The sequence below is a fragment of the Furipterus horrens genome, unplaced genomic scaffold (assembly GCF_987537825.1).
Source record: "Furipterus horrens unplaced genomic scaffold, mFurHor1.1.pri manual_scaffold_17, whole genome shotgun sequence".
Classification (NCBI taxonomy): domain Eukaryota; kingdom Metazoa; phylum Chordata; class Mammalia; order Chiroptera; family Furipteridae; genus Furipterus; species Furipterus horrens.
The window spans coordinates 76,699,588-76,724,360 of record NW_028327187.1 but is presented as its reverse complement, the minus strand read 5'-3'; the positions used below and the strand labels follow the sequence as shown (position 1 = coordinate 76,724,360).

General features: G+C 40.4%; 1 protein-coding gene across 1 annotated transcript in view; it reads right to left on the bottom strand.

Annotated features, from left to right (window-relative positions):
- Positions 1-11,040, bottom strand: part of VAMP7 (vesicle associated membrane protein 7) — a 47,557-nt gene extending 36,517 nt beyond the window's left edge. The window contains exons 1-2 of the mRNA XM_090265016.1: positions 10,907-11,040; positions 3,156-3,310 (exon numbers count right to left, since the gene is read on the bottom strand). Of these exons, the coding sequence (XP_090121142.1) occupies positions 3,156-3,301 (146 nt within the window). The 5' untranslated portion in view covers positions 3,302-3,310; positions 10,907-11,040. The remainder of the gene's footprint in view (positions 1-3,155; positions 3,311-10,906) is intronic.
- Positions 11,041-24,773: the final 13,733 nt, after the last annotated feature.

Here is a 24,773-nt window from a genome sequence, read left to right as displayed (position 1 = left end):
GGAGTGTCCTCTCCAGTGAAGCTGAACCTACAGAGCCTGGGCAGGGTGATATGGAGGGTCTGCTGTTGCCCATGCAGCAGACCCCCCCTCTCTTCGCAGCTGAAGGGTCCAAGGGAAAGACGGAGTCAATACAGCTTGGCTTCAGGTGCGCCGCAGGAGTTGCCGGTGTTGACTACAACGTCAAACCGCCTTAGGGACTCCGGCTCCGGATATTCTGTCGGGGTTTACTCCCCTAGCCTTTCCCCTGAAGAGGTATGCCGCAAGGCAGCGGAGGTTTTTTGGAGTCAGAGTTTTCCTTCTCTGATGTACCCTGACTGGAAGATCGAACCAGCGACACTTAGCTCGCAGGCCGACGCTCAATCCACTGAGCTAAACCAGCCAGGGCCTGAAAAAATATATACTAAAGCTTGAAGTAATATGGCTAGGTCAGGGAATGGCAGGGAGTCCTATAGAAACAAGAATAGAAAGGTCAGGAATGAACAAAATTGTGAAGGCCAAGTTTCGGCTACATTCTAAAAGTAATGGGTTTTAAGCAAGAAAGTGTAATCAGAAATGTGAAATACAGATTTAAGGAGATGGGAGAAAAACCAGTTAGAAGGAGGCTATTAGAAATGAGAAACAGTGAAGGACTGAACTAACACTGTAACAAGTGGAGTAGAGGAGGGGGAATGGATTAAAATACCTCTTTGTGGGAGAATGGCAAGGATTTGGTAAAGAAGTCAAATATGACTCTGAAGTTTCAGGCTCAGTCAGCTGAATGGCTGGTGATGCTGCTAAAGAAGAAACATGAATAGCAAGCGGAAGATCAGATTTCGGGGGTGGGGAATGATTGTCTTACAGTAAAATGGACTTTTTTTTTTTTTAGTGTACAGTAATAAAAGATATTTTTTATTGGGATGATGCAACATGATTATAGGAAAGAAGCCAATGCAGAAGGTCAAAAGGAAAAAAAACAACTCAGTGAAAGAGCCTTACTCCAGAGGATACTAGGCATGACTGGATCCGGATGCAGATGAATAATGTTGTTTTCTTGTACCATAACTACATTTTCATTGAATCACATATCCTAGCTTACCTTGTAGCTAGATACGGCTATGTGAGTGGCTGGTATATGCCCTACTTCCTGGTCTTGCCTGTAAAAGGACTGCAAGTGCTTTTCCTGAACATTTTCCTGGAAACTGAGACTAGAAATACATAGATAGTAAGCCTAATAACTTTTTGAAGAAACTATAAAGCCATAATCAAAGGAAGCTGGCTTTATTTAACTACTCAGGCAACCTGCAGGCCTCTAAACCACACAAGCAAGAAGAAGACTACAAAACCCGTACAGTTGCCAAAGATGACACAACTCTCTAACACCCATTTTGAATGTGGCAAGAGAGGATAATGGACCCGGAAGAGCCTCCTGGAAAGCCAAGCCAGCAGTCAAGGAGAAGAGATGAGGAGATTTCTCTAATAAAGCAGAACCACTAAAGATTCCAGGGTAAATTGCTGTGAAGTAGTTATTTTAATATTGTTAGGCAGCAGTGACTTCTACATATTTCTTGTCTTTCCTGTTTCTAAAGGGGCATTTGTAACTTCCACTGTGGTAGTGATGTTCTTATTTTACCACTGTCTGTTTGGTGGGGCTGGAGGAACTGAGGGGACATATGACTTGTCTTTAAGTTTATGGTCAATAGGTCACAGGAACAAGCCCTGGGCCTGAGGGAGAGGACTGTGTATCACCCAGACTCTATCTAGACTTGGAGCTGGACACAGTAACCAGATGAGTCTTTGGGGACACCTCCTACAAAAAGGAGGTATGTTCTATCTTGGGAAGAAGAGTACACCCAGATATTTGGGTAGCCCAGGACAACAGAATGGAAGATTGCAAATTGTCTCCTGATATCCTAAAACTTCCTCCAGAGTAACAGAATTTTAGCTGAGCATATGGCTGCACAGCTAGAAATGACAAATCCTAGCTTCTCTTCCAGATAGATTAGCTACATAACTACAAAGCAGATAATAAAATGTAAGCAGAAGCTTCTGAACAATAAAATATCAGGCCACTTATGAGTTTTGCCTTTAAAAATACTGGGCAACCACAGGAAGATGACAAGAACTGAAGAAGGCTGCCTTGGCCAAAGTTGGAAAACGCTAATTAAAAATGGCTGGGCCACCCCACCAGCCCTGAAGTACTCATCTCTGGGCTACTTAATTTAAGTTAACACTGTATTTTGGGGTCTCTCTCTTGTAGTAGCTTAGACTAGATCCTAAATTATAGAAGGAGTTAGCCCTAGAAAGCAGTAAAGATCTCTTTCTGACATAAGAACTAAGAAAATTAGCATGGGTTAAGTAACAAATGTTTTTTAGCTATTAATGAGAAAGATTAAGGTACTTTTAATCTGATGACTAAGACTGCCCATCCATGCCCTGCCCAATCCATTCTCCAACCAGCCAACAGAGTGATCTCTCTAAAGCAAAACCTAACCATATCAACCCTGGCTGAAAAGCTTCAGTGCCTTTCCACTGCCCACACTGTAAAGTCCAACCTCTAAACATAATCTATAAGATCCTACCCGGCTTCCTGTCTACCCATTTCTAGCTTTATTTTCAACATGCTGGGCAGCAGTCACAGAAAGCCACCTACAGTTCCCTAAACATGTTCTTTGACCTCACACCTCCATACTTCTCTACTAGCTGTTCCTTCTACCTGGAATGCCATCCCCCTCTCACCCTCTACTCTATCTATGGATTTGACTGTCTCCTTCATTAAACTATAATCTCAATGAGGGCAAATACTGCATGGTTTTTTGTTGTATCCCCAGCACCACACAAAGCAGATGGCAACAGTCAAGTGCTCAGTAAATATTTACTAAAAGAATGAAGAAAGAAATACTATATATCTTATCTGTATCAAGTTTCACATATCATAGAGTTGTACAGCAAAATCATTTTTACATCTCACATTTCCATATTTTTCTTCAAAATATTAATATCACTTCAAATGATAGAATAAAATAATTACAAGTTAAATTTATAGCTGGCAAAGGTTACTGCTCTGTCTGCTTATTCAAATTATCTACCAATAAGTTTCTTTTCTAGTTTTATACTGTCCTAATTATAATAATAGAATTAATTTCTTTCACCCTCTACCCATGCAGAGCAGAACTCACTTGCCATGTGAGTATGTTAGTTTGTTATTTTCAGAAGGTATCTTAGCCAGAATCTGCTCTGTCACCTCCAGGAAGTTTCCTCCACACCAAGCATGTTTGGCAAGGATAGTGGTTCCCCTGGCAACAACAGCAAAAAGAATGGCCATGGCTTCAATCTATCAAAAGGAAAAGAGACACACAAGACTTAGAATATTTCTTTGACATGATCTTTTAAAAGTAACTTCCTATCATTTATTAACATCTACCTGGAGACAGTATTGACCAAGTTACTATAACATTAAACGTAATAGACTTAATTACAAGTTTAACAAGTAGATCACAGTCTTGTATAAGCTTACAACCTAAATCATGCTGATATGCATATATAGAGACATATGCACATATACATACATATTTATATATGTGTATGTACTGTGATAGGTTGCATTCATAAATTATACATCACAAACTCATATCACCCTTTAAACTCCTGCCATTTGCAACAACATGGATGGAACTAGAGAGAATTATGCTTAGTGAAATAAGCCAGGCAAAGAAAGAAAAATACCATATGATATCACCTAATACAGGAAACTAAAGAACAACACAAACAAAGGAACTAAATAGGACAAAGAGCAGAATAGCAGTCAATAGGGGGGAGGGAGAGGGGGAGAAGGGGGATAAGTAAGGGAAGGGTTTAGTCAAAGAACCCGTATAAATGACTCATGGACATGGACAACGGGGAGGGATATGATTGCGGGAGAGGGGGTGGGTTGGGTCGGGGAGAGAAATTAGGGGAAAAGGGGACAACTGTAATTGAAAAACCAAAATTAAAAAAAAACCAGTAAAAAAAAAAAAAAAAAAAAAGCAATGATATAAGGGTGTCTTCATCCTTTAGTGCAGTAATGCCATTCCGAAAATTTATCCTTGGGAAATCGTTCAACAGAAATTAGACTCTGGATTCATAAAGATACCCATTAACAATGATAATAGCCCATATTTATTAAGTGCACCATTTTAAGTATTTTTCAAATATTAGCTGATTTAACCCTCATATCAATAAAATTAGACACTATTATGATACTTACATTAAAATGAAGAACTGAAGTATAGCCAACTTATATAATTTGCCCCAAATTACAGAGCTAGTAAGTGATAAGAGTTGGGATTTAAACCCAGGCAGTACAGTTATAAAATCCACAAATTTATCCCTATATGTATACTGCCTCTACTAGAAAGGCACTAATTATCCAAAATAGAAATGAAGTGAAAATAACCCAAACATTCCACAAGAGGATGATTCTATAAATGATGGCAAGATACTTCATAAAACATTTCTAAAATAATGCAGCATGAGTTTAAGATTATTTTTTCTCATGTTTATGAATTTATACTGGTTTTCCTACATATCAGCCCAGTTTGTCTTATCTAATGACATTAACCTATAAAAAAGATGAAAAAAATGCCTCTCTAGCCTTCAACTAACTCTTCAACTTAATGTTATTTATTAACATGTTCATTTGCAGCCAATAAGCCAGTGTTTCTCAAACCATAGTGTGAATGAGTCATATTAGGTGGCAAAGTAAGAGCCACTTATTAAAATTTCATATTCTTGGCCTCATCCCCTGAAATTTTGATTCAGTAGGCCTGAGGTGGGGCCTTGAATATGTATTTAAGACAAGCCTGCTTGGATGCAGGTGATTCACACAGCCATATTTTGTGAAACACAGCAGCAGATATAAAGTGCTTGAGGTGAGGGGATGCACTGATTCCTGCTTGGAATCCTAGCACTTAAGGTAAGCACGCAGAGCAGAAGTGCTCATCTGTCTCTTGAACTGAGCTCCTCTCATTCCATTCTCTAAATGGGGGTGTTCCCCAGAGTTATATCCTCAGCCACCTTCTTTCTGGATTATCCCTTACACATTTGTAGCGAGTTATGATTTCCAAATCACCTTTCATACATTATAGTCCTTGATTCTAAAGCCTCAACTGACCCTGTAACATGCTCCAGCTGCTGCTGCATTTCTTAAAATCATAATCTACATACTCTCTTTGTTTCTCTGCCTCCTTTTAACTCTTCAACTTCCTATTATCTGGCTTTTGTCCTCAACACGCCATAAAACCAAGCTTGCTAAGGTCACCAACAGCCTCTCTGTTGCAAAATTGAGTGGTAACTTCTCTATTCTCACCTTACTTGACCTCTCAGAACAGTCAACATCACTGACTAAACCCTCCTTCTTGAAACACTCCTACATGTCTAGCTCTCCTGTCTTGCTGAGTCTTCCTCTTCTAGTTTACCTCTAAATGCTGAATTTCCACAGGGATTGATTCTGCACTCTTAACCCCAGATAAGGTCATCTAGACCTGACATTTTAAACATGATTTATTTGCTGAGGATACATTGCGAGCGAAGACACAAAACAAAACAAAGCAAAAAAGAAACAAAGGCACACCAAAATTGAGGGAAAGCCAAAGGTAAAACCCAGGTGTGACAAACAGCTGAGGAGAAGGGAGATGAATAGGGACCCACAAAGAAGACTGGGAAAGTGAAATGAAAGCCAGAAGAGTGTGGTGGCCTGGAAGTCAAAGGGAAAGAAAGCTTCAAGGAGGAACAAGTGTCACCTCCTACCTGTGTTCACTGATGCAGTATGGTGACTCAAAAACAGTCACTGAAATTTTATAAGAAAAGTGGACATTGCTGTAGAGTGGAACAAAAACACAAAGAGAAACAGAGATGAGAAATGATATGGTTCCTGACACAAAGAGATGAAAAAGTAGTAGCTTCAGTCCCTTAGCAGTGTCAAGAAGAAAACTGAGTTTGGCAACAATACAAATACATCTCGTGTCTTAGTGGACCATAAGTTCATTATGAACTGACATGAGGTAATTGCTTAAAAAGCTTATGTAATCTTAAATTACATTAAGAAACAGGGTATCTTGATCTCTTTAAGTACCATTGCCATTATACTCTGTGGTAGTTAGAACACAACTGGAATGCTGAGTTCAACTCTGAGTACAGTATTTCAAGACTGTCAGAAGGGCAACACTATGGGTGAGAGACCTGGAAATTGTATCATTTGAGGAATGGCTAGAAGAGCTAGAAATATTTAACATGAACAAGACTTAAAGGGAATGTGACAGCAGTCTTCAAGTTTATATAAAATACAGTCACCCGGAACAGGGTATATCATTTAGAACAATGAATATAAGTTATAGGGAAGCAGCATTTTGTTCAATAAAAGCAGTCTTTAATTGAAAAACACCTGACTGTTAAACAGTGAGTACAAAGCAACAAAACTTTCCTTTCCTTTCAGATGTTATTAATAAGAATTCCTTACTCTCTCCTATACTGCTTAAAATCCCACCCATAATCAAGTCTCACCTGCCCCCACTGTATATCTTTTGCAATAGAATCTGTAATGTCTTAATGAGTATTCAGATAATAGAAACAACTGTGGAAGAAATAATACTGCAGTTGAAATCAGAAAACCTAGCTCTGCAAATTACTAGCAGTGTGTGAATGTCTAATAAACTATAGAATGCTATACAAATATAATATTCAAGAAGAACCCTGGCTGGTGTGGCTCAGTGGATTGAGTGCCAGCCTGTGAACCACAGGGTCGCTGGTTAGATTCCCAGTCAGGGCACATCCCGGGGTTGAGGGCCACGTCCCCAGCTAGGGGAGTGCAGGAGGCAACCACACACTGATATTTCTCTCTCTTTCTCCCTCAATTCCTCTTTCTCTAAAATAATTAATTAATTAATTATAAATAAAATCTTTAAAAAAAAAGAAGGAAAAGACTGAAAAGATAAGTCAGAGAGAAAGAATTAAAAAAAGACAATGGAATATAATGGAAAGCCTGTTTCAACACTGTCCTCCCTGCACTCTTATTCACTGCTTCCTTGGTCCCAGAGCCATCATCCTAATTCTATTTCATTCCTGCTAAGAATTGTGTATAAATTTCTTGTGGCTGCCATTTTTAAAAAGTACCAAAAGCTGCAAGGCTTAAAACAACACAAATGTACAGTCTCATAGTTCTGGAGGCCAGAAGCCCAAAATCAAGATGTTGGAAGGGCCATGCTGCCTCTGAAATCTGTAGGGGAGAATCCTTCCTTGTCTCTTCCTAGCATCTAATGGTTTGCTGGAAACCCATGGCAGTCCTTAGCTTGCAGGTGAAACACTTCAGTCTCTGCCTCCAGTCACTGTTTTCCATGTGTCTTTCTGTGTCTCTTCTCTTCTTATAAAGACATCTACTGCAGTATATCCTCATTTTAACTTACATCTTAATGAATACTCCTGCAAAGACCCTATTTCCAAAAAAGGTCACATTCACAGGTACTACAAGAGGATTCAACATATCTTTTGTGAGGACACAATAAACCCCCATATTAGAAACTAACTGTTTCTCCCAATTCACTCCTACTCTCCCTTCCATATATTCACATCACCCCAACTTGCCTCCCTCTCCTCTCCAAAACCTCAATCCCAATTCTTTCCTTACTCATCTAGGTGTCCTTCAGCAATGGACCAGAAGGGCAATGTCCAATGGCTCAGAGTTATAAAGGGCTGTTTCTATTGCCTAGAAGTTTCCAAGGAAACAATATTTTTTTCTAGTTTTTAGGATTCCAAAAAGAAAGATAAGCTATGGGAGAATCCAAATGAGAAATCTGGATGCAGTTTCTTATAGAAGAATTATTATAGATTGTGGTGAAGGTTTTTAAGTCCATTAAATTAAAGGTTAAGTAAGATGCTACAAGTTGATGTAATAATCAAAAAGTCATAAATAGCATTGTTTATAGGGGAAACCGCATCCAGAGTGTCAAAATATAATCTTACAAAGGAACCTTTGAAGTATATCCATTTGTAAGTAACAGACTGCCTTTATTTAGAAAAAAATTGCTAGCAAAATAATACAACAATGATGCAAATGCTCCTCCTCAGTGGAGGCATCTTCAAGTGCAGACTGAACAGTTTCAGATAACTGCTTGGGGAAAAAGACCAAGTCAGTTTTTCTCACACTCCAGTCTATGTGTTCTGAGAAAATTTTAAATTCTGTATTTTTATTTTGATAAAATTTTATAATGTATATGAACATTCTGGATCGTCTACATATATAGCTTAGAAATGAGTGATTACACACAATTCAGTGCTCCATTTGCATTATGAAGGCATAAGTACCAAGAAATTTCCTAAAATGACAATGCTTAATTTCTAATGTATTGGAAACATCTCTGGGAGCTCTTAGGTTGTCATATCCTAAAATCATAACGACAATCCTAACTCAAGTACTCTTGTATTTCTGTCATGTTCTTAATCAGTTATAAAGATGAAATTTACCTTTCATAGTAACAATTTACAACTGAAAGATACCTGCATGGAAAAAACTTTTATTTTAATAATTGAGACTTTTATTTGACATTCTGAAAATGACAATGTGGCAGAATGACATGAGCACATACACCATCTCAGGCTAAGGAGAAAATAATATTTTAAAATGTGTTTGTACCAAGGGAAAACCAATGATACCATAATGTGCTATATAAGTAAAGGCGGTGTGACTATTCAAACAGAAAAAAAGTGGACAATGGGGGAAAATGGGACAACTGTAATAGAATAACAATAAAAGAGGAAAAAAATGTGAATTAACTCATTACATAACACATGGTAACAGTCAATACAAAATAAAAAGTATTCTGTATCATTATTTATATAATTGCAAGGGAATGTATTACGCTAATTCTTGCAACAGTTCATTAGCAGCATGTTTCATAGGAAATCCACAATGGATGAGGCATACCATTATACTAGCCCATTAAATTAAATGAGGGGCGGGGCATTCCAGGTACTTGGGAAAGAAATGAGAACTCATTCTAGGAGAAGCTATGGAACAAGAGAAGACATAGAAGTGAGAACAAGTTAGGGATGATAAATAAACAAGCCTGACAAAATGGAACGGTCCATATTTGGTTAATGAGAAGGTTTAGGGATAAGCCCAATGGCCTTATATAATGAAGGCCTTGTATAAATTAAGTAATTTGGGTTGGATCAAATAGTTTTTCTATTTCAGTTCAACACATATCTTCTGAAGGTTTACTATGTGGCATTCAATATAGTAGACACTGGAATATGAAGACCAGCAAAAAGAAGACCTCTACACTCCAGAGAGCCATAGTACAACAGGGAAGACAGACACAAACATATAAATGCAATAAAATGTAATGAGTGAATAATCTAAGAATATATACAACTGTTTTGGGGCTTTCTTACAATTTTATGTTTATCTCACCTTTAATAAAGAAAAAAATGTAGGTGTCAGCTTATATAGTAGGGATTTTCTCAGTATGTTACAACTATTTCTCCTTGAAAGAGAAGTCAAAGCATCTAGTTTATCCTCGCTAGGTTCCTGGCGAGGTCCCAGTATAGTGCCTAACATATACTATTCCCTCAAATATTGGTTGAATAAATGAATGGACACTGAGCATCTTTTGGTTTTAAATATACTATAAATGATAGATAACTTTATTAGTAGGATCTGGCAAAAAGAATATTTTGAGCACCAACTATCTCCTTAAGTAAGATAAAGCAGCTGATCTGAGAATAATCCAATCCCCAACTCTTCTCTCTGGGTCTAAGGAGGAAATAAGCCAACGATAGATAAACTGCCAATTCTGATGTAATAACCCTGGAGGAGACAGAAGAATAAAGAACAAACATTGATATGACAGAGGAAAAGAAGAAGTATTTATGAAAAGCCTTAAGTCTGTTCACAGTGCAAGACTGTTCTTGCTGGTATTGCAAATATTCTCTATGGGTAGTCCTCTTAGACCCAACCCAATGCCTCTGACTTTTCTCAGAATAACCTACCCTGTCGAGTCAGCCATTTGTTTTCTTTTATATTAACTACCACTACCCCATATAACGTGATCTTGATCATTCCTCTTTGTTACCACACACAAACATGTAAGCTACTGAGAGCAGTGATTTCCTGTGTCTTGTTTCCAACTACATCCCTTGCAGTTAGAAGAGTTGTACAGCACATATTAGCTGTTCAGTAAGTCCTTCAGACACAGTTATTCAAAGGGAGAGAATGTGCCAGACATGATAGTATCTTCTAGGATCAAGGACGGGACAATGGAGGTACAGCTAGGTGAGGACAATTAATAATAGAGAAGGATTTGATGACTGATTGTAGGTGTTACGGGAGACGGAGATGTAAAGCATGTATCAAAGAATGTATTACATGGTCAGAATTTACATTTTTTACCAATAATAATAACATCACACATATCTGACATTGAGAAAACAGGTCTGGGTGGAAATAGAGTTTCTATCCGAACTGAAGAAGAATGTCAACACTGAGCGATGGAGGAAGGGCACGCAGAGGACTAGAAACCCACGTAGGAGCTCAGAAGGAGGTGAAGCAGAAAGTGACGTCATTAAAACAAGTAGAGAAGAGTTTTCAGAAGACTCAAGAGATGTCAAGAGATTCAAACACCACAGAAAGGTCTTGCAGAATGCCACCTGAAGGAGTTATCATTTTTTTTTAAGTGACGCATTCTGGCACTCTTTAACTCCAGGCCTTTTCAGCGGCATAAATCTCACTTGGCCAAAAGTGGACCTGTCGGACAATCAGAACTGTCGACAACAGAGAAAGCCCAAGTCATCCTCGCACTGCCTTCTCGTTCTACCCCAGCATGTTCAGGTCGATACCTCTGCCCTCCCTCCGCCACCGTTTCCCCGCCTTCCGCCGAGCGCGCCCCGCTCCATTTACCTGTCTGGGCACTCTCTGAGAGCGCGCGGGCTCGGGACGGAGGGGCGTAGGTCAGCTGGGGTCGCTGACTGCCCACTCCCAGGAAAAGCTGGGACCGGACACAGCCAGCTTCCGGGTATAAGCCCCGCCCGCGCGCGGCCTCCTGGGAATGCGAGCACTCCTCCAATGGGTGCGGCAGGAGGGGCGGGGCCTGTGTGTTCCCAGCCACCACACTTTCCAGGACCCGCACTGCATTACGGGAGTGGTAGTTCCGACTGGCGTATAGCCTAGTCTGTTTACACATTCAGTCAACAACTCTTGTAAACAACATCAAGCGCTATTCCTCCGGGAAAACAAGAAGATGCAGGGCCACAAAGACTCTACCATCATTGAGTTGGCGGGATAAATGACGACCCGATCTTGTCCCACCATCCCCCTTCTTAGTCTCAGCAGATAATATCGCCTGTTACTTTACATACAAAAGAGAATTCATCTTGGCAGGAACTCCCTCTGCTTTCGCCACGAAATTTTCTAACCTCCTTAGACTCCCCATAAATCTTTTCCCCCAATCTTTTGCAACAACAACTATTAGCAAATACTACTACCACTCTTCTTTGATCTGAGCCTCCCCCATCTGCTTTACAACCCCATTCCCTTTTGCCAACTCTGAGTCCAGCTCCACTGATGAACCCTCCTGTCTCCTGATTTATCAATGGCTCCCTGCTAATTTCGCTTTTTATTATCAGAACTTAAAGATTGCCAAAGTTTCTCTCATCTAACATATTCTAAAATCATCTTTGTCAGCCCCACACCTCCCAAACCCCTCACCACATCCAGACTTAAGCTTGTGGTGTTTCTTCCACCTCTTCTTTCCAGTCAAAATTCTCAACAGTGTACCTGAAACAAAGAGACACTTTGCAAGCATTATCATACTTCAGTTCTTCAGGATTTTACATTGATTATTCCCTCCCTTCTTGAAATCTTCTTAGTTCCAGCTACTTTAACAAAATACCATAGATTGGATGGCTTAAACAATAGAAATTTACTTCTCACAGCTCTGGAGGCTGGGCAGTTTCAGATCAGGGTGCTGGTATGGTAAAGTTCTGTTGAGGACCTGCTTCTTGGCTTGCAGGCTGCTGCATTCTTTCTGTATCCTCACATGGCAGAGACATCATCTCTTTCACATCTTTTTAAAAAAGATTTTATTTATTTATTTGTAGAGTGAGGGGAAGGGAGGGAGAAAGAGAGGGAGAGAAATATCAATGTGTGGCTGCCTCTCTTGCACCTCCAACTGGGGACCTGCCCTGCAACCCAGGCATGTGACCTAACTGGAAATCGAACCGGCGACCCTTTGGTTTGCAGGCCAGCATTCAATCTACAGAACCACACCAGCCAGGACCTCTTTCACATCTTTTATAAGGGCACTAATACCATTCATGAGGGCTCCATCCTCATCACCTAATTACCTCCCACGGATCCCACCTCAAAATACCATTACTTGAGGATCAGGGCTCAAACATATAAATCTGGGTGGCAAGCACAAACTTTTACTTGATAGCACTCTTTAGTCTCTTAGCACTTTCTAAGATGTTGCATTCTCCTGGTTCCTCTCCCACTTCTGTGGCAGCTCCTCATTTTCCTTTGAAATGTTCATGTTCCATAGGACTCTGCCCTAGACTCTCTTCTTTTCTTACTCTTCACACTTTTGTCGGGTGGTCTTAACCATTACCATTGCTTCAGTTCTCATCAGTATGCTGATTATTACCACATATAGGAAGCCCAGAGAGGACTCCTGTAACTGAGAGTGAAATATCTAATGACAGCTGGGCATCTCTTTTGGGTACCTACAATTTAATGTAGTGTTTAGTTAGCCTAGTGCATTTTTACTCACCTGTCTCCCATAACCTGCTCCTCTTCTTCTAATCCTGTTTCAGTGACTGGCACAACCATGCAATCAGTTGCCCACACTAGAAAACTTGATATCATTTTGAATGCATTTACCCCTCGATGCTCACATCCAAACAATCACCAAGTCATTAGTTCTATCTCCTAAATATTTCACTTTCAAGCTTCAGTTTTCTCAACTTTAAAATTAGGATAATGATAGTATCTGTATTTAAGGATTATTGCAATGATTAATAAGCAGTCATACCAGGCAGAGAGTAAGCATTCAAGGATAAGTATTTATTGAACAAGCATTGTGTTTGTCATTAATTCTCCTTCATAAGGTCTTAATATTGATAGCTAGCATATACTTTTATTTAGTTTATATTTAGAGAGAAATAAAAGGAAAAAACAAGAAATGGTGAGATATTTTGTGCAAATTACCCCCACTCTATTCTTTGGTATTTTTCCAAGTATGACAGAACATATTGATAGTACTGGTCATGAGGCACTATATACATGATTCTACTCTAACATGTGCAGAATATACTATACCTTAATTACTGTTATCAGCTCTGAATGGGCTATAAAGAAACTGGAATACATTCAGAGAATCATGACTAAAATGCTCTGAGCATTAGAAATCAGAATTAATGTCTTTGTATCTATTATATGTTCTTCACCACCCTCCCTTCTCACTTGAGATTGCATCTAAAACAAAATCTGATCACTTAAAACTCCTACTTAAAACTTTAATTGCCTCCCCATTACTTAGGGGATAAAGTCTAAGATTCAAGGCCTCCATAAACTGATCTCTCTCTTATCTTTCCAGCTTTATATTCTGCTTCTCTAACCAACACATCTGTGTTAAAGCTTGCTCCTATATGGTGATATTCATCCATCCATCCATTGATCCATCCGTCCCCTTAACAAATGTGTACTGCATGCCTATCATGAGCCAGGCCTGTTCTGGATACTGGAGATATAGCAGTAAAACAGAAAGACAATGGTTTGCCTGCATGGAGCTAGCACTTCAATACCATATTCTTCCATGCCTCAGTGCCTTTGCACATGCTGCCTCCCCTGTCTAAATCTTATTTATTCTTCAAGACCTATCTCAAATATCACCTCTTCATTTTCTAGCGAAGTATATGCTTCTTTTCTCAACTTTATCCATTATCCGCAAAGGTTTCCTTTACATATTAATATTATTTTTATTCCATATCTATTCTTTGAGAGACAGCATAGTATCTTAGAAAGAGAATAAGTTTTGGAGCCTAAATTACTCCATATTTTCTTCTAAAGTAATATCATCTGAGCTCTAAAATGTATATATCTAGTATAAGCTTTTACATTGGGAAATCAGAGAAGGTCTCTCTGAGGTGGTAACATTTAAGCTGAAACTTGAATGTCAAGGAGGAATTAGCCATAGGAAGATAAAGGGGAAAAGAAATAATGCCAGGGTGACTGATGGTAGGGGAAGTGAGGGAGAACTGAAGGAGAGGAGGTAACACTTGCCTTCTTTCTGCTCCTCAAATATGTCAAGCTCCTGTCCATCTATCCAAGCTCTCTGTGCTTGGAGTTCTGTTCCCTCTTACCTTCTTGTGTCCAGAGGGTCTTGCAAGGCTGTGTAAGCTAGATGAGGAGTTTAGATTTTACTCTAAGTACAATGGGAAATAATTAGAGAGGCTCCAGCAAAGGAGTGATATGATGTGATGTGTGGGTTTTTTAAATGATTCAGGCTCTTTTAGCATGCCAATACATAGTCTATTCTGGCAGTAAATTAATGTCTATAGCTTTCAAGATATGTTGGTTGGTTTCCAAGGAAAAATGCTTTTGGATATGTACAATAAAGTATATGTGGAATTATTTAAATAGGTAGCTTTATAATTTTATAATTTCTAAATTTAGGAGTTCTGTTAACATGTCATCAAGTTACTAAAGAATGGAAATGCTTCGTAATCCATGATTTTAGATAGTTTGAGTTTATGGTGTAAATGTTCCCATTTCCATTTTAGTTCCTGCAGCTACCAAGCCTAGAATTACAGAATTTATGGTTTAGATAACTTAACCCAGTCTCCTAATAATACACATGAGAAATTTTCTGGTCTTTTGTAAAGTGTTATTTTATTGGTTCTGCTATTACAATTGTCCTGATTTGCCCCCTTTGCTGCCCTCTACCCAGCACCCCACACTCCTCAGGCAATCCCCACACCATTATTCATATCCATAGGTCATGCACATAAATTCTTTGGCTACTCCATTTCCTATACTGTATTTTACATCCCCATAGCTATTCTGTACTTCTTAATCCCCTCAACCTCTTGGCCTTTTCCCGCACACTCTCCTCTCATCTGGCAACCATCAAAAGAATCTCCATATCCATGATACTGTCTCTGTTCTTGTTCACTTAGTTTGTTTTTTAGATTCAATTGTTGATAGATATGTATTTATTGCCAATTTATTGTTCATAGTTTTGATCTTTTTCTTAAATAAGTCCCTTCAACATTTCATATAATAGTTTGGTGATGATTAATTACCTTAGATTTTTTTGCCTGGGAAGCTCTTTTTTTGATCTTCGATTCTAAATGATGTCTTTGCTAGGTAGAGCAATCTAGGCTGTAGTTCCCTGCTTTTCATGACTTTGAACATTTCTTGCCAATCCCTCCTAGTTTGCAAATTTTTGTTTGAGAACTCAGTTGACAGTCTTATGGGAACTCCCTTGTAGGTAACTAACTTCCTTTCTCTTGCTGCTTTTAAGATTCTCTCTTTATCTTTAACCTTCGGCATTTTATTAATTTTGATGTGTCTTGGAGTGGGCCTCTTTGTATCCATCAGGTTTGGGACACTCAGTGCTTCCTGGACTTGCATGTTTATTTCCTTCACCAAATTAGGGGAATTTTCTTTCATTATTTTTTTCAAGTGGATTTCCAATATCTTGCTCTTTCTCTTCTCCTTCTGATGCCCCTACGAGCAAATGTTGGACCCCTTGAAGTTATCCCAGAGACTGCTAATACTATCTACACTTTTTCAGATTCTTTTTCTTCTTGTTATGATTTTTTTCTTCCTTATGTTCCAAATCATTGAATTGATACTCAACTTCATCCACTCTACTATTGGTTGATTCCCTGTAAATTGTTCTTTTTATTTTTATGTATATTTTATTGATTATATTGTTACAATAGTTCCAATGTTTTTCCTTTGCTCCCCTCTGCCCAGCACCCCCACTCCCCCAACAATCCCCCACCAAGTCCATGCCCATGGGTTGTACATACAAGCTCTCCTGCCTCACCCTTTCACATATTCTTCATCTTTTTTTAAAAAAACAATTAAATTAATTAATTTAACAATGAAAAATAACAATCTCTCCCTCTCAGACTTAAGACCCTTTATAATCTTATAAAGGACAATGGGCGAAGGTCTCGAGATCTTCTAGCTGCTTCAAGCTGGACATGGTCGGTTTCCTACCTACACTTGGGTCCAGAAATCCCTAATAAGAGTGGGGGTGTGGAGGGGAGGGTGGCCTTCCCACATGGGGAAGGATCGTGCAGACTCCAGGTCAGTTGGCTGTCTCCAGACAACGGCATGCTTGATTTAACAGGATGGCATCCTTGTTGTATTTTGGTGGCAACAGGGTTAAAAGACATCATTCAATCTATAACCACTAGATGACAAAAGACAGGTATTAATTTTTCAATGTCCCACATTAGGGAAAAGAAGGGCTTCTTTGGAGGAAGGTGTGCCAGGTACATCTCACCTGTCCAAAACCCTTTTGCCCATTATACTTAGTTTGAGTTGAGGGAAATATTTTAGGTTTACCCCCTCTCAGACCTCTGAGCTCTTTCTGTCCAAGCCATTGGGACAAAAAAAGAGAAACCAGTTTTAAAGTGAAGCCCACAGACCACCCCATTCTTCACCAACCCAGTCACTTAGTTCAACCAAACCATTGAGTCTCAGGAGGCAGCGATGCAGACAGGATTAAGTGAGGCCTATATGTACAAACAATCACTCAGGTAATGAGATCATAGGCTTATGCCCTTTGAAAACAGAAAGCACATGTTAATTTATGTAACATAACCCACATAGAAGTCTCTAAATCTGTAGACTGTCTTATTGGAAAGACATCCAGTTGCAAGGCATTTGACATTCTTCTCGCCTGTAAATTAAACATCTTTGATAATGCCACAGACATAGTTTAACTTTCAAATGAAAACAAATTTTAAATGAAAAGAATCTTTAAAGACTGTTAGCTGCCCTACTTTATAGTCTACCACTGAGCATTGTGATTTTCCTTGAATCACGATTTTTCTCCCTAAGATTACCCTCCTTGTCATTAAAGGGACTGCATTAAGTTCATTTTTAATTTATCCTGTTCATTTGCATAAACACAACAAGAGCAGCAAATGATCACTTATGATCTTTAGTTCTGCTTTGCTGGAACTTACGCTAAGAACATTTAGAGTGACCTTCAGTCTGCACTTCAGGGCACAGAAGCAGAACCACATACCTGGCATTCAGCCTTGCCTGTAAACACCTGTCTTTTCCAACTCCTTCAGGTTTTCCATTGTGCCTTAAGGTCCCTTCTGGCCATCTTTCAAGAAAACAACCTTCATTCCTTCCCTGGAAAGATTGCCATGGACCGCGCATCCAACCAAGGTACCAGGCCTTTTATCTCATGGGCTCTTATTACCTTTGAAAGTCAATCCCACTTCCTCAGGGCTTTTTGGTAACAACCAGAGCCCAAGCATGTCTCCTTTAGGCATGACATTCCAGTCAAAGTCTTAGTCAAAAAATCGTTATTAACAACTGGTCTTATTAGTTTTATGCAAAGAAACTTATGTCATTACTTACTTCTTTAGAATGCCAAACTCTGGAGGGATCAGATAGGGAGAAAAATATACAGTGTGAAGGAAAATCCTTGTCCTTCTAATATTCACTGAACTTGCATTTCCATTCTTTATATTTTCATTTTTCCCCCACTAAAATTTTTTTGGTTTTCCATTACAGTTTTCCCACTTTCCACCCCTCTTGCTTCCCTGCATCCTGCCCCCCCTTCTCCCACATTCAGTCCCCACCCATTTGTCCATGTCGATGGGTCATTTATACATGTTCTTTGACCAGACCCTTCCCCTTCTTACCCTCTTCTCTCCCTCCCATCTCTCCCTTTGTTATTGTTAGTTTATTCCTTGTTTACATACTTCTGGTTCAATTTTGCTCTTTTGTTGTTGCTCATTAGTTTTCTGTAATAGGTGATAGCATAAGGTATTTTTCTTTCATTGCCTGGCTTATTTTGCTAAGCATAATTCTCTCTAGTTCCATCCATGTTTTTGCAAATGGTAGAAGTTCCCTCTTTCTTTCAGTACTTATTCATTGTCATTTTCCCCCTTTGTACTCGTGTTCCTCTCTGCCTGTCTCTGTTTCTTCAGCTTCTTAAAGCAGACCCTTTAGCATCTCTTGCAATGCTGGTTTGGTGCAGATGTATTCTTTTAGCCTTCTTTTGTCTTGGAAACTCCTTATTTCACCTTCCATGTTGAATGAAAGTCTTGCTGGGTAGAGTATTCTTGGTTATAGGCCTTTGTTTTTCATTGCTTGGAATATTTTTTGCCATTCCCTTCTGGCTTATAGTGTTTCTGCTGAGAAATCTGATGATAGCCTTATTGGAGCTCCCTTGTATGTTATTAGTTGTTTCTCTCTTGCTGCTTTTAGGATCCTCTCTTTGTCTTTGAATGTTGCCATTTTAATTATGATGTGTCTTGAGGTGGGCCTGTTGGGGTTCATCTTCATTGGGACCCTCTGTGCTTCCTGGACTTGCGTGACTCTTTCTCTTCTCATGTTAGGGAAGTTTTCTGTCATTAGTTTTTCAAAGAGGTTTTCTATCCCTTGTTCTTCTTCTCCTTCTGAAATTCCTATGATACTGTTACAGAGCCCGTGGGCTGCTACAATTGAAAACAAACCCACGGGCTCTTTATTTAGGGGTCCGATTGCCTGCCGCCAAAATTACAACTCTGAACATTATATTTGAGTGAAAAGAAAAATTGTTTATTTAACAGTTACACATATTCTTGCCTCCCCTCTACCAAACCTAGCCAGTTTTAGGGAGGTCAGAAACACCGTTTCCCTACTTCTTAGGCACAGTTCAGCTTTACCAGCAGCTGCCAATCACTCAACCTGATTGGCGAGGTCCTTTCTGTGCTGTGGTGTCCTCCAGCTCTGAATGCAGGACCACCTGGATTCTCAGCCTCCTTGCGAACTGTCTTCTTTCTGTAAACCGCATAGATCTCCTCTCCTTCTCCAGAGCACCTCTGCGAACACTCACCAGCGAGGGAGACAGCCCCAGAGCATGCCCCCCCCTAAAGTGTTCGCAGCTGCCTATGTAATCCTGACTGCGTCCTCTGACGCAGTGGGTGTTGCCAATAGTTCTGACCATTGGCAGAACCCCACGTAGGCTCTGTGTGCTTTCCATACCATCACCTGGTTCAAGACTCCTCCCATCCACCTGAGGCTTTGGATGCATTAAAGCAATTTACATAATGAAAGACACCGGCCATCAGCCTCAGGCGTGTGGAGGCATTCTGAAAGTTGCTTCCTTCTCCCCATCCCCTAGCCACAAATTCCGGGGATTTTTGGACCCCCCTGTTTCTGTAACAATATGGATATTATTATGTTTCATGTTGCCCTGCATCTGTCTTAAAGCCTCTTCAGTCCTGTTCAGTCTTTTTTTATTTTGTTGCACTGTCTGGGAGTTTTTGTCTACATTGTCTTCCAGCTCACTGATCTGATCTTCTGCTTCCTCTAGCCTGATTTTAATTCCTTCTACTGTGTTCTTCAATTCAGAGATCATATTCTTCATTTCCTCCTGTCTCTTATTGATAGCTTCTATGTCCTTTTTCATGCTGATGTAATTCTCAGTAAGTTCCTTGTAGTTTTTCTGGAGTTCCTTGTAGTTTCCGCTGAGTTCACTGAGCTTCTCCATAATCCATGTTTTGAATTCCATATCTGATCATTTGCTCCCCTCTATTTCATTTAGCACTCTTTCTGGGGATTCTACCTTTCATTTCAATGGGGGGGTTGTTTCTCCATTTCCCTATTTTTGTGACTCCTATTGTTTGCTGGTGCTTCTTAGAATGATCTGCACTTCCTGGATCTGCCTCTGGTGGCGTCAGATCCTGTACCAGTCTGGACCTAGGCAGCCTGCAGGAGACTTCCAGGGATCTACTGCCTTTGTCTGGCTTCCTTAGTTGTTAATCTATTCAATCTGTGATTAGCCATCAGGCTTAAGGACCGTGGGTGTGGCAGCTTAATTCCTGTAGGTAGGGCTTTTGCTTCCCCTCAGGCTGACGCCACTTGGAGCAGGGGGAATGGTCTGCCTGCTGTACTGGGGATGAGTCAGCACTGGGACCTGGTTGGCTGCTTCCCCAGTTCTCCCCTCAAAGCCACCACACCAAACTCTCCCTGAGCGTCTCTAGTCCTCTCTGCCTTCCCTCTGCTCGAGCCCAGGGTAAGTGGGGTAAGAAACAAGGACATAGTGACTCCAAAACCAGGAGAAAGTCATTAGTAACAAAGGGCAAATGTAATTGGAGGATATCTGAGAAGGGAGCTGACAGCACTGGCATATCTACAAACCACAGAAGGGGCATTTAGATAACCGTGTTAGATTGTAACTCCGGAGTAACCAGTAATGGAGAAACGGGGAAGAAGGAGAGGGGAGGGGGAGCTAATTGCATTAGGGCAGGGAAGCTAATCGCTCTCACTTTAAGGCGAGGAAGCTAATCACTTTAGGGTGGAAATTTCAGGGTGGGGAAGCTAATCACTTTAGGGTGGCAATTTTAGGGCAGGGAAGATAATCACTTTCAGGGCAATTTCAGGTTGGGGAAACTAAGACTATAAAACCAGGTTTCTTTGTCTACTTGGCGCACACATTCTCCTGGCTGTGAGGGTGCGCCCGGCTCTGCAGACTCGTGAATAAAGGCCTCGCTTTACTGTTCAAGTCCAGTGTCCCAGTTTTTATTGTGAGTGTTTCTCACGGTGGGGGCCAAAATATGTGATCTGCTTAAGAGCTCTTTTTTTCCAGCTGTTTCTCTCCGGCTAGCAAGAAACCCTGTGGCTTTTCGCTTTTCAGAGCTGGATACTATTTTACTTTCCACTCTGTTGCTGTAGGCTGGGAAGCCCAGCTGGGGGTTTAGACCCTGCCCTTCTCAGGGGGAATCCCCGGCTGCTGAGCTGTTTCTCAGTCCCTTCAGCTGCCACCCGTGCGAGCCCAGCAAGCCCTTCAGTGTCTCCGCACTCCCTACCGGTCACGTTGTGATGTAAGCGGCCTTTTCTGTCTCTCCGTGGTTATAAGACTTCTCTCCAGCTAGTGTTCGGTTGGTTATTACAGATGATTTCTCCAAAATTAAGTTGTAAATCCAGACTAGTTCTGGGAGGAGGTTAGTGTAGCTGCCACTTACGCTTCCATCGTCTTGTTTTCCTCGCTAAGCCTTTAGATTTGTAAATTGTTCTTTATTTCAATTAGTGTATCCTTCGTTTCTGACTGGATATATTTTATGCTGCTAAGGTCCTCACTAAGTTCCTTGAGCATCCTTATAACCAGTGTTTTGATCTCTGCAACTGATAAATTGCTTATCTCCATTTGTTTAGTTCATTTTCTGGAGTTTTGATCTGTTCTTTTGTTTGAGCCATGTTTCTTTGTCTCCTTGTTTTGGCAGCCTCCCTGTGTTTGTTTCCATGTATTAGATCAGTTGCTTTGACTCCGTGTCTTTGTAGTGTGACCTAATGTAGTAGGTGTCCTGTAGGGTACAGTGGCACAGCCTCTCCTATCACCCAAGCTGGGTATTCAAGGTGGGCTGAGTACACCTTCCTCTTGCAGTTGAGCTTTAGTTGCTGTTGGCAGATCAATTGGAGGGATTTACTCAAGCCAGTCATCTGCAAGGACTGGTTATGACCACTTACCACCAATCTCTGTCCCCTGTGAAGAGTCAGCTATGCATGGTCAGGGGGCGTGATGATCCAATGTGGTCTGTAACTGTCCACTGGGTGTGCTGGCCCTGGTATTTCCTGGGTGGTGCCGGCCAAGTTCAGCCTCTACCTGTGTTTTGCCCAGGACCACCCTGCCTGAGCTATAAAGCAATCTGAGATGGCTGCTACTTGTGCTGGGTTTGGAGATTCTCCAGCAAAGTCGAGCTGTGTATCTAGGCTGGATTCTGCTAGTGCTGGACCTGTGGCTCACTGAGGCCAACTGTTGCTTGTTTGAGAGGATTTAGGAATTTGTGAAGCATGAGCCAAGAGGAGTCATTTATATGGAAAAGCAGCTTGGGTGGGCCTGTAAGTTGTGTGGGGTGGAGTCTCTGGGGATCTCCAAGGTGGATCAAACAGTGTTATCCATGTTGATAAGAGTCTTAGATATGGTACCAGCTTGCCAGCTCATTGGGAAGAGGGTTTAGAAAAGGGACAATGGCCTCTGCTCACCTTGATGCCCCAAACCCCAGTTCCTCCCAGTATACCACTGGTGCCTTTCAAGCTGCTACCCTGGTCCTGGAGCTCAGAGGGAGTGAGTCCGAGTAGGTGAATCCATGTGTGGGTTCTTTAAGAGGAACTGCTTGGGACTCCAGAAATTTCTCCCACCAACTCAATCCCTGATGATTTTTGCAGTCAGAAGTTATAGGGACTTACCTTCCTGGCACTGAAATCTCGGGCAGGGTGGCCTGGTGTGGGGCTGGAACTCCTCGCTCCAGATATATCCCCTCCCAAATTTTTATTCACCATGTGTGGGTGGTGAAACCAGCCTATTTTTCACCTGTGCTCCTCCTACCAGTCTGGATGGATGTGGTTTCTTTAATTCCATGGTTGTCAGACTTCCGTTCAACTCAATTTATGATGGTTTTGAGTGATGGTTGTTCTACATTTTAGTTGTGATTCCGATGTGGTTGTGCGAAGAGGCGAGCCATGTCTGTCTATGCTAACAAAAATTGCAAAGCTAAGAAGAGATGGAACCTGGATTACAAACTAGCTCACATGTACTAGATGCTCCAGAAATGTCTGTTCAGCTAAAATAAGATACATATATTATCCAGAACTCTGGTAATATCTGGAATACTTTGGTTTTACATTCTGCTTACCATGATTAGATCTTTATGTATTATTTTATAATTCACAAACAAATCTAGTGACTGCTACTTTAGAATCAAAGTCATTGACTTTATTGCAGTTTATCATTGACCACCAGTGCTGCTTATGCTTCTTTGTCCTGGATATTTGGACTTGGACAACTTTCTTCCTCTTTTTAATGCTTAAAACCAACCTACCTCAACATCACTAGCCATCAGAGAGATGCAAATTAAAACCACAATGAGATACCACCTCACACTGATCAGAATGGCCATCATTAACAAATCAACAGACAATTGCTGGTGAGGATGTGGAGAAAAGGAAACCTTAGTGCACTGTTGGTGAGAATGTATGCTGGTTCAGCCACTGTATAAAACACTATGGAATTTCCTCAAAAAACTAAAAATGGAACTGCTTTTTGATACAATGATCCCACCCCTGGTATTGTACCCTAAGAATCCTGAAACACCAATTCAAAAGAACCTATGCACCCCAATGTTTATAGCAGCATTATTTACAATAGCCAAGTGCTGGAAACAGCCTAAGTGCCCATCAGTAAATGAGTGAATAAAAAAACTGTGGTACATGTGTACAATGGAATACTACGCAGTAGAAAGAAAGAAGGAATTTCTAACCTTTGTGACAGCATGGATGGAACTGGAGAGTATTATGCTAAGTGCAATAAGCCAGTCAGTGAAAGACAAATACTATATGATCTCACTTATAAGTGGAGCTTAATGAACTAAAGAAACAAATGAGCAAAATAGAACCAGTGACACAGAAATAAGGAACAAACTGACAGTGACTGGAGGGGTGGGAGAGAAGAAGGGAAAGAAGGGGAAGGAACAAGTGTAAAGGACCCATGGGCATGAACTACAGGGTGGGGCTGACTGTGGAAGTGGGGTTGGGCAGGGTAGGGGAGAGCAATGGGCAAACATTGGGACAGCTGTAACTGAACAACAATAAAATGGAAAAAAGGAATGCCTGTTCTCCTTTGAAATTTACAATCACCAGAGGGAGCTAACACATTATCAATATCTATAAAATCATTGACATTTAATTTTTGGACAGTTTGTTTTCCTTTGCAGCTCATTTCAGAGTAATGACATATTCTATTCTGTTCATTTAAGCCATCAGTAGTTCCAACACCAGCTTTGGCAAAGCAGTTATGTATTACTTCTGAGCTGTCTATTCCACATAGCAATAAAATTTCCCATCATATCAAAACATACCATTTCTTTACATCTGCAATAGAACAATGCTACTCATAATGTACCAAGCACTTGCAGCATCCAAATTTTTTTGATTTATTATCTCTCAGTCTAATGGATACACATAGCCATGGTGCTGTTAGGCAAAACACACACATGCACACACACACACACACGTTTTAATTTAAACCTCCAGTGTCTGTGCGCAGCTATCAGTAATAGAATGTTCACATTCTGGTAAGCCATTTTTCTCTCTAATTGCAGGAGGCATTTCCCAAACAAACTGCCAGATGTCAGTGCATTTTTTAACTTTATATACACAAAGGAACGTTGTATATATAAAGGCAGTTTTCAAATTTCCATATAAGTGATTCTAATTTCTTGCTCCTGTTAGCACTTTAACAAAGGAAATCTGATGATCCATCTCTCCATATATATTTATTTTTATCCAGGATAACATTTTTCTGTCAGAGTGTGCCTTATAGAGGTGCATACATGTGCCCTATGGGAGTATCTATTCAGATTTGGCCTCCCATTTTCAAAATGATCTTCAGCAGATAGAGTTGTTGTAGATGCTTCACTTTTTAGATGAAGTGACATGATATCGTGATAATGCTGAAAAGACCTGGGAGATCAACTCCCATCTGGAGAGCAATTTCATTAACTTTTTCCAATACTCAGTGAGCATT